Source organism: Squalius cephalus, assembly GCF_949319135.1.
Source record: "Squalius cephalus genome assembly, chromosome: 4".
In the NCBI taxonomy this organism is placed as follows: Eukaryota; Metazoa; Chordata; class Actinopteri; order Cypriniformes; family Leuciscidae; genus Squalius; species Squalius cephalus.
In genome coordinates this window covers 15,272,985-15,282,802 of record NC_137125.1, presented here as the reverse complement: position 1 = coordinate 15,282,802, position 9,818 = coordinate 15,272,985, and the positions used below count along the sequence as shown (strand labels likewise).

General features: G+C 39.4%; 1 protein-coding gene across 1 annotated transcript; it reads right to left on the bottom strand.

The window, feature by feature from the left end:
- Positions 1-1,796: 1,796 nt before the first annotated feature.
- On the bottom strand, positions 1,797-6,086 carry LOC307156844 (uncharacterized protein). The gene is made up of 9 exons (XM_079868525.1): positions 5,729-6,086; positions 4,828-4,981; positions 4,591-4,745; positions 4,429-4,509; positions 4,214-4,240; positions 3,913-4,039; positions 3,692-3,840; positions 3,060-3,270; positions 1,797-2,157 (listed from the first exon to the last, which is right to left on the bottom strand). The coding sequence occupies exons 2-9, from the start codon at positions 4,976-4,978 to the stop codon at positions 2,045-2,047; spliced, it is 1,014 nt and encodes a 337-aa protein (XP_079724651.1). The 5' UTR covers positions 4,979-4,981; positions 5,729-6,086; the 3' UTR covers positions 1,797-2,044.
- Between the last annotated feature and the right edge of the window lie 3,732 nt (positions 6,087-9,818).

The window sequence follows — 9,818 nt, the reverse complement described above, 5'->3', positions numbered from 1 at the left end:
TTAACTTTACATGGTAATTTGTTTATTGTAACAACAACAAAGGGAAAAGAATGCTACCGATTACAAATGGAATGTTCAATATTTTTTTCTTTTTTTTTGCCTACCTATGAATTAAGAGGCATTGTTAACTCTTACATTCTAATTACATGTACAATCAAGGCATCATATGAAAGCTTATCTTCCACTCTTTCTAAAGGTGTGCTCAGTTTGTTTCTAGCATAAAGTATCAGTGAGATATGGCTCACGATTCATGAATATAATTAAACCGTTTTAGCATGTTTGGGTGATTCTGGGAGTTAAAGCCGAATTTGAGGTAACATTGTTTTGACCCTAATTACAAGTTTCCAGCAGCTTGTTGACCGGGTTGGCCACCCAGGTTGTGATCCTCAGACATCATAGATTTCATTTTTATATGACAACCTTTTACAGCAGCCCATGTCTGCTAAACCCCCTTTGCCCCCTGGGTAGTACACATACATAACTCAGATGTCTATTTCAAATCTATTAGACGTAGAAATATGCAATTCTTATATTAGATTTTCTTACCAGATATTAAATAGACATTTAGTATTTGTATTTAAGATGCATACGGTTTAAAATGTATGCAAATCCACCTACTGGAGCTCCTCTGTTAGCTAACTTATACATAATAAAATGTGATTTACAGCAAAATCACAAATTTACCATACTATATAGCGTCTTTACACCTTCAACAATTCAACAGTTTACTGTACAGTAGTTCAACACATGCGATCATTTGATTTGTAATACTCACATTTGAAAACACTCTCGTCCGTCAACATTTGCGTCATGTTCGAGTTGTACACAGCTGTAGGGGGAGCTCATGGGGAAAACATGTGACAACAAAAGGGAAAATCAGCGAAGAAGTGACTAGAGTTCGCTAGAGTTACCGAGTTCTCCTTTAATCACCTGTGTCATTCATTTGTTACCATGTCAACCGTCATCAGTTCAGTTTAATCACCTGTGTCATTCATTTGTTACCATGTCAACCGTCATCAGTTCAGTTTAATCACCTGTGTTCTGTTTATTAGTTCATCTGTGTCACCTGGTTCTGTCCATTAGTGTTTGTATTTAGTCTCCTTCTGTTTTACCTGTCCTTGTCGGTCATTGTTTATATCTAGTACAGGGTTCCAGACTGCGACCAAAATGGTCGCCTATGCGACCATTTTTTGAGAATGTGCGAGTTAAAATTTGATGTGGTCGCATTTGTGCGAGTGCATGGTCATGTCCCTTGTCAAAAAATCCTAAAGGATTCCAATAAGAAAATTGTACAGGATTCTAATTAGAATTTCTATCATATTTTGGAACCATTCCTATAGGATGTCCAATAGGAATTGTCTTATAGGACTATACATAAATATCCTACAGGATTCCGATACAGGATTCTGATAGAAATTGTCTTAAAGGACAATGCATAAATATCCTGTAGGATTTTCTACAGGATTTTAATGGGATCTAATTGGGTCACTACTCCGATTTATATGGGATTTCCTTTTTTTTTTTAAGAATCCTAAAGGTGCTCTTTACCAATGTTTTTCTTTTACTAATAGTAGTTTTTTGATTGTGTCTTGCAGTTTGCTTAAACTCACCTCAATGTAGACATTGTTCACAGTTTAATGTATGTTGTGCAACCTGCAGTCACATTATAAACAACATGGCAGGTGATTTGGGAAATAAAAACAACAAATGCATTTTCTGTTATTTTAATTTCATTAGTATTTTATTTATTCATTTCTTCTTTCATAACTAATGAATTTATTACTTTTTACAAGATTATATTCATAACAGACTTACACACACATACACTCAAACACACAAACACACTCAGACCCCCCCCCCCACACACACACACACACACACACACACAACGATAACTGAAATACAACATTAAACATATCCTGAACAAATCATTCTGATTCACACAAACTTACACACGCGTACACACACACTCACAAACACACACACACCAACTGTGAAATGCAATATTAAACATCCTGAACAAATCAGTCTGATTCACACAAACTCACACACAATCATTGTGGCGCCTTTTTGACATCTTGCATTCATCGGCACATTTCTGGGAGATGGCCTTCTTAATTATACTTGCTTCAATATTGAATTTATTTTTGATGTAGGCTGTAAGGAAAGAAATAAACAGAACATCCGTTAACAAACGGACATAATGCTTAATGAAGAATGGTATTGGGCATCTATGTTTACAATAGAACTCCTCAAGGGAAGCCTGTGCCTATATTCTTGTTCACTATTACATACTAGGGATTAGGGTTGAGAGAAAAAAAAAATCGCTTCACCTAGCTATCGCAAAACATTTTTTTATGATTCTAAAATACATTTTTTTATTCCAGAATCAATATTAATTCAAATTCAATTGCTTTATTTTTGTCCTTGCTTGTAGATGAGGTCGACAGAAGTTAGCCACTTTCGTTCCAACAGAGGATGAAATGTGTCATCTATGTGTGATAATAATACATATTATCTTGTATTTGAGTGACGTAATATCCCAAGTGGACGCGTGAAAGAGACGTGAGACTGAATGCACTGAAAAGTCCTCGCGCTACTCATATGCTGAGAGAGAGATAAGACAGTAGAGCTGCACAATTCATCTTTAAAATACTGTGATCTCCATTCAAACACCCACACGATCTTCTTTAAATTTGTCTAGCACCGTACTGATACTAAAATGTGACGAGAAAACACTACAGATCACTGATTGGTCAGAGGATTTACAACACGAGACACCAAACCGCTAGATTTAAACAGTCAGCAACAGCCACTGCAGTTTTATTTGTTCGACACAATTTTTATTAAATGACTTGCTTGAAAAAAATAAAATCTATTTTTAGTCGCAAATGCGAGTGAAATGCTGGCACTGTCGAGCCCTGTTGCTCTAAAGTAGATTGCTCTAAAAAGTAGATACTTTTCCAAATTCCTGAGTATAATTATATCCTGTTGTTTTATATATCAAATGACAATGACAATCCCGCCAAAACTTGTTTTTAGGAAAATAAATTACTCACCAATTATGTCAGACACTTTTTGAGCCTCCAGTTGTGGCTTTGCTTCTTTGTCTTTGAAGGCATTGGAACTTTTTCCTGTGTAGCAGTGTGTTGCCAGTGTTGATCTTCCGAAGACAGCCACCAGAAGGTCTTTTGCTGCTTTTTTTGCATCTGTCCATTTCATGTGGCCAAACTGTTCAGCACCAATGGACGTGTTGGGGCCAATTCTAACCTGAAAACAGTGATCGAACAATGAAACAGTAACAGAGTTAAAAAGTGAACTTGATAATATTTTGTTTGTTATGATGAAACACTCCAAATGTACAAAAAAATGAGCTCAATGTTAAAATTGACCGGAGTTCTCCTTTAACATGGGAGCCAAAATAAAAACGGACACGCCATGCAGCCAGTGAGTCGCCGGCCTTATTCAAGCGCGAATGAGAACCGCTTCGCGGGGGATCCCAGGTGTGCAAAAAATAAAACAAAACAAACAAACAAACAAAAAAGAATATTCGAATGTCAAATTTTCAAATCCAATACCAACCCACCGAACGATTATTCGAATATTCGGGTCCAGCCCTAGAATCATTATATAAATTTTTGACCAAGTCATGCAGCCCTAGTAAGAAGGCATTGTTACTTAAAAACGATACCTTTTTGCAGTCATTATTACTCCTAGTCTCATTTACACGAAGAGGCAGTAGAGATGAAGGGGCAGGTACAGGCAAAGACTCTGGGGCTGGCAAATCCGAAGTGGGTCCAGGGAGAGTTTGGACTGGTGCAGTCATTAATGGAGTGCATCCTAGAACAAAATAGGTTTTTATATCTTTTGACGCAATCACTTAGAAAAATTTAAAACTTTTCAAAGGATTACCATTTTTTAAAAGTGTTAGAGTTTCCACAAGAACACTCTTAATCTCTTTTAATTCAGCCAAAATGTGTTGATTGACTCCACTGTCATTGCTTGTCCTTGTGGATGTTGTTGCCTCCCTGCTTGATTCCTAGAATTGTAAAACATTTAATACAGTTTGTATGTAGTTATTAAAGGGGTAGTTCAGTCAAAAATTAAAACTTGCTGAAAATGTACTCAACACCAGACCATCCAAGATGTAGATGAGTTTGTTTCATCATTTGTAACAGGTTTGGAGAAATGTAGCATTACATCATTTACTCACCAATGGATCCTCTGCAGTGAATGGGTGCTGTGAAAATAAGAGTCTTGTGAGAACTTTAATAAGAATCAATGTATAATTTATACAGTAAAGTCTATGTAGTTTTTTATTTTTTATATTTGTTCATTTAATTTCTTTCTTGTATGCTACTTACTGTTAAATACATCTAGAATGAGTCTAGAACCCTGATATATGTAACTTTGTTGAAATAATCTTACTTTTTCTAGATTATACTGCTGCAGAAAGGATCTGGCTCTTATCCTTTTGACACTCTTTTCAGAAACTTGTTTACTGACCGACTGTAAATAAAAAAGAATGATATAATTACAAATATAACCTTCAAATTAGCTGAAAGTGCCTATCATCTGGGTCTAACTTACCTCATATTCTTCACTGCTTTCTGATTCAGAAAGTATTCTACTATATTTCTGGCGCTGCCCTCTCCCTAATTCTTCATTCCCTTCAGGTCTGGATCTTTTGATGGACTGATTTTTCTCAATAGAATGAAGCTGCTTAAGCATGGCAGATCTAGTTCCTGAAATTATAAATAATAATTATCACAACATGCATCAAGTTTATCACAGTAATACACAGACATATTACAAAAACATACTTACCAACGTTTAAGATTTTTGCAGGGCTGGATTCTTCTTTGTACTGTACATCACATAAACCACCAATTTCACACCGTCCATTCATAATTTTTTCCGTTGGAAGCACATCCCATGTTGGGGGATCTTCAGTCCATTGGATTAACATAAACCTCATTTTCTAAATAGGATAAAAAAAAAAAAAAGACAATATTCAGTCAATCATATGCTCTTGATGTGTGGGCAAAACAAAGAGTGTTTATCCTAATATTATATGCTTTGATGTTTAATGTAAAAAGACATAAATGTTTTATAGGTTTATTAATCTTGGTTAAGGTTTTGTTATATCTGGACCACAATTCAGATATAGATTCACACCAGCCTGTGGATCTAGCTGTGTTACTGTAGACGCAACTATGAGTCGCCTGTATGAGTCTTGTAAGTTACATTACGACAGCCTGTTGCTTGCTTTCTCTCAGGAGAGATATGGTCAAGGTCAAAGAACACAAGTTGTTTCTCGTTTATATTGCGAGGTTTACAGTGGATTTAGAACAGATAAGGGAGCCATTTCCCTCCAAAATAATGTTTAAAACTGTTACTAACCAACCAGCAACAGAAACGTAACGTTACCTCCGAGGCATAACCGACAGCCACTGAACTACAATAACGCTTAAGAAATTACTTAAGTTTCTATATGGTGTATTTCTACTTAAAAGTTTCTACTTGTGGTGTAAGTAGTTAATAAATGTAAGAAAGACCGTTAAACATGATCTAATTATATACGTTATATCGAAAAGCAGATAGATGACTAACCGTTCCTGACCACACTTGTGTTAAGAAAACAACATTTTATACGCAGGTTTACACATTAATATTACTAGATTGTGTCAAATGTTAATATAAAGAAACGTTTAAATATGTTACTTACAACTGTTTGTCACAGAGCTCGTCGTCTTCCAGAAAGTTTGTCTCCTCCGACCGTTGCTCTGCAGTGAGTGAGCAAGGAAGGATGCGCATGCGCAATTGAATGTTCAATGTGAGTTGTGGGCGGTGTTCTTTGTATTTATATAACCTACTACTGTCTATGCTATGGTATGAATATACAAAAAAATAAAAAAATAAAAATCCGTTCAGTTTTTATTATGTTAACTTTCTAACGCCAAGATTGTGTATTATAATTATTATCATTTACATATGCAGTACGTTATACATATTTAATCTTTCCACAACAGTAAATGATTCCTCTAAACAAGAAGATATCTCTACATTGAAATGAATGCAAAACAACGAGGCCCTTACAAAAGGTACCCTATTTTTACAGCTTGTACAGCTGAGTATAGATAATCATTTCAATTCAATACATTTGAAATAATTAGTCAATTTAAAATATGAATAATGCTAATTATTTTTCATAAATATTGACATTGTACATCTAATACAATGTTATTTATATAATTATTTGTTTTTGTTGTAAAGAAAGTTTTTTAACCCTCTAGTATTGTTAATTTATATTGTAGCCACACTTATGGTTTACAGTCAAAACAGACCCGAGATTATATTTGTATAATTCATTATTTTATTTTATATTAAAATAATATTCAGCATTTCATTTCAGTAATGTTTCTTTAATATTTGGAATTTTGGAGGACATAACATGTTACTAAACAATATTCTAAATATCTAAATTATGGACCATTTAATTCTACATAATTTGTTTTACAAATCTATTGGTGGTATCAGATGGAAAGAAATAAAGAAAATCATCTATACAACTATGGTTTAGCCACTAGATACCTTCATTCATTCATTCATTCACTCACTCACTCATGTCCACAATCTTGTGTGTGCATATAGGTTGGTCCCCTAATGAAAACAGCTTATAAATCAGACTAAGTGATGTTTTTTGAAAATGTAAAAATTCAGAAAATTTTCTGTGATTTGTAGGTTTAGCAGTAGGGTTGGAATTAAGAGACAGAATATACAGTATGTAAAGTATACAAATAAAATTAAAAATCCCTTGAGGGTTAGGGTAGGGTAGGTTTAGGGTTAAAGTAGGGTTAGGGTTGGATGTCCTCCTGCCAAAACATGTTTTATTATATTATTAAATTAGAAAATAGTTTTAGCTTGATATCAAATCCTCACTAGTCAGATGTGTGTCTACTGCAGCAAGTGCTACAAAAATCACAAAGTTTTGTACCATTTTGATTAAGTAAAATATGGAACAACTTCAAAACGTGAAAATGACTGAAAAGTACCAGAGGGTTAAATAAATACAGTGCTATTCATAAGTTTAGACACCCATGCTAAAGTTGACTATAAAGAGGAATAAAAAAAAAACATCTTTTGGAAATTGAAATTAAATTAAGGCAGTTAATTATAAAATAATTAAGTTTATTTATAAATATTTTTTTAATATTTATAATTAAAAAATTAGGAAAAATCCAACCTTTAAGGAAACCAATTTTCTTTGTGAATGAATAATGTATCGTAAATAAATAAATGTTCTTCCTTAAAATACAGGGTGCATAAGTCTGAATCAAAGGAGGAAGCAGGATCCACATGCAGCAGCTTTTAATTAAACAGACTCAGAACTTGACAGACAGACATAACTATGGAACAGGACTCAGGAACAGAACAAACAACATTACAAAGTCAGGAACCCACAAACACTGAAACAAGACACAGGGTTTAAATACAGAGACTAACAAGCTAAACAAGATAACAAGGGGCGTGGCTAATGAGAAACACCTGGGGAGACTAATCAACATAACGGGGAACTGCTAAACATAGGATGAGACAGGGGAACACAGACATGAATCGTGACATAGCCCCCCACTTAAGGAGCGGATTCCAGACGCTCCTCAGGATAACAGTTCAGGAGGATCAGGCTGTGCAGGCGACCAGGGCGGAGCAGGCAGTGCAGGCGACCAGGGTGGAGCAGGCGACCAGGGCGGAGCAGGCGACCAGGGCGGAGCAGACCCTTCGGGCGGTCAGGGCGGAGACGACCCTTCGGGCGGTCAGGGCGGAGACGACCCTTCGGGCGGCCAGGGCGGAGACGACCCTTCGGGCGGCCAGGGCGGAGACGACCCTTCGGGCGGCCAGGGCGGAGACGACCCTTCGGGCGGCCAGGGCGGTGAAGATCCTTCGGGCGGCCACGGCGGTGAAGATCCTTCGGGCGGCCACGGCGGTGAAGATCCTTCGGGCGGCCACGGCGGTGAAGATCCTTCGGGCGGCCAGGGCGGAGCTGGCTGAAGAGGCGGCCAGGGCGGAGCTGGCTGAAGAGGCGGGAGCTGGCTGAAGAGGCGGCCAGGGCGGAGCTGGCTCCATGGTCCAATCGCGGGACCTACTGCCCCCCCTAAACATTTTCTTGGGGACAGCTACAGCAAAGGCTGGAGCAGGCACCGGCTCAGGAACAGACACCGGCTCAAAAACAGACACCGGCTCGAGAACAAGCACGTCGGCAGCCATCTCTGGTGAGGGCTGAGGTTCTGGGATGGAGACAGGCTCAGGACTGGGTAGAACCAGCGGCGGAAAAGTCTCTGTGCTGGACGGGACCAGCGGCGAAGGAAGCTCTGGACTGGACGGGACCAGCGGCGAAGGAGACTCTGGACTGGACGGGACCAGCGGCGAAGAGGGCTTTGAGCTGGACGGGACCAGCGGCTAAGAGGGCTTTGAGCTGGGCGGGACCATCACAGACTCTGGCTCGGCGGCGGCCATCTTGTCCGAAGACACTGGCTCGGCAGACGTGACTTGAACAGACACTGGATCGGTGGTGGCCATCTTGTCCGGAGACACTGGCTTGGTGGCGGCCATCTTGTCCGGAGACACTGGATCGGTGGTGGCCATCTTGTCCGGAGACACTGGTTCGGCGGCGGCCATCTTGTCCGGAGACACTGGTTCGGCGGAAGTGATGTGAATAATCTCTGGCTCGGCAGAAGTGACGTGAAAAGTCTCTGGATCAGCAGAAGTGACGTGAACAGGCTCTGGATCGGCTGTGCAGGCCACTGACTCTGGATCAGCTGGACCGATGAGAGGAGGGAGATCGGAGAAGTCATCATCCCTGGGGATAAGCTTGGTTGTGCAGATGACTTCTTTAGAAGGAACAGGACTGGCAAGAAGTGCAGGCTCGGCAGGGCTGACGTGGAGCACAGGCTCGGCAGGGCTGACGTGAAGAAGCTCAGGCTCGGCAGGGCTGGCGTGAAGAAGCTCAGGCTCGGCAGAACTGACGTGAAGAAGCTCAGGCTCGGCAGGGCTGGCGTGAAGAAGCTCAGGCTCGGCAGAACTGACGTGAAGAAGCTCAGGAAGCGTGAAGGCAGCCATCCTGGGAACCAGAATTACGCGTGGCCACCTTCTTGGCTGGAGACTCTCCAAAGCTGCTGCTAGATCCATTTTGTTGGTGGGTTCTTCTGTAATGATGCAGGGTTGAATCAAAGGAGGAAGCAGGATCCACATGCAGCAGCTTTTAATTAAACAGACTCAGAACTTGACAGACAGACATAACTAACTATGGAACAGGACTCAGGAACATAACAAACAATATTACAAAGTCAGGAACCCACAAACACTGAAACAAGACACAGGGTTTAAATACAGAGACTAACAAGCTAAACAAGATAACAAGGGGCGTGGCTAATGAGAAACACCTGGGGAGACTAATCAACATAACGGGGAACTGCTAAACATAGGATGAGACAGGGGAACACAGACATGAATCGTGACAGTTAAATTCCCATAGAGGCAGGCAGATTCTTATTTTTAAAGGCCAGTTACTTCATGGATCCAAGATACTATACATACTGATAAAGTTCCCTTGGCCTTTGGAATTAAAATAGCCCCACATCATCACATAGCCTTCACCATACCTAGAGATTGGCATGGTTTTATTTCAGTTAGCCTAATAGCTAGTTTGATTTGCATTGAGAGATGATCTTATGGAAAGTACTCCATGCCAATCTCTAGGTGTGGTGAAGGCTGTGTGATGATGTGGGGCTATTTTAATTCCAGAGGCCAAGGGAAGT

What these genes read in the sequence shown, in the direction of transcription:
- LOC307156844 (XM_079868525.1), bottom strand. Translation starts at nt 4,978, where the DNA reads ATGAGGTTTATGTTAATCCAATGGACTGAAGATCCCCCAACATGGGAT. An exon ending in AAAGCAGTGAAGAATATGAG is followed by an intron (nt 4,510 to 4,590) that starts GTAAGTTAGACC and finishes TTTTATTTACAG; the next exon opens with TCGGTCAGTAAACAAGTTTC. An exon ending in TCACTGCAGAGGATCCATTG is followed by an intron (nt 4,040 to 4,213) that starts GTGAGTAAATGA and finishes TTACAATTCTAG; the next exon opens with GAATCAAGCAGGGAGGCAAC.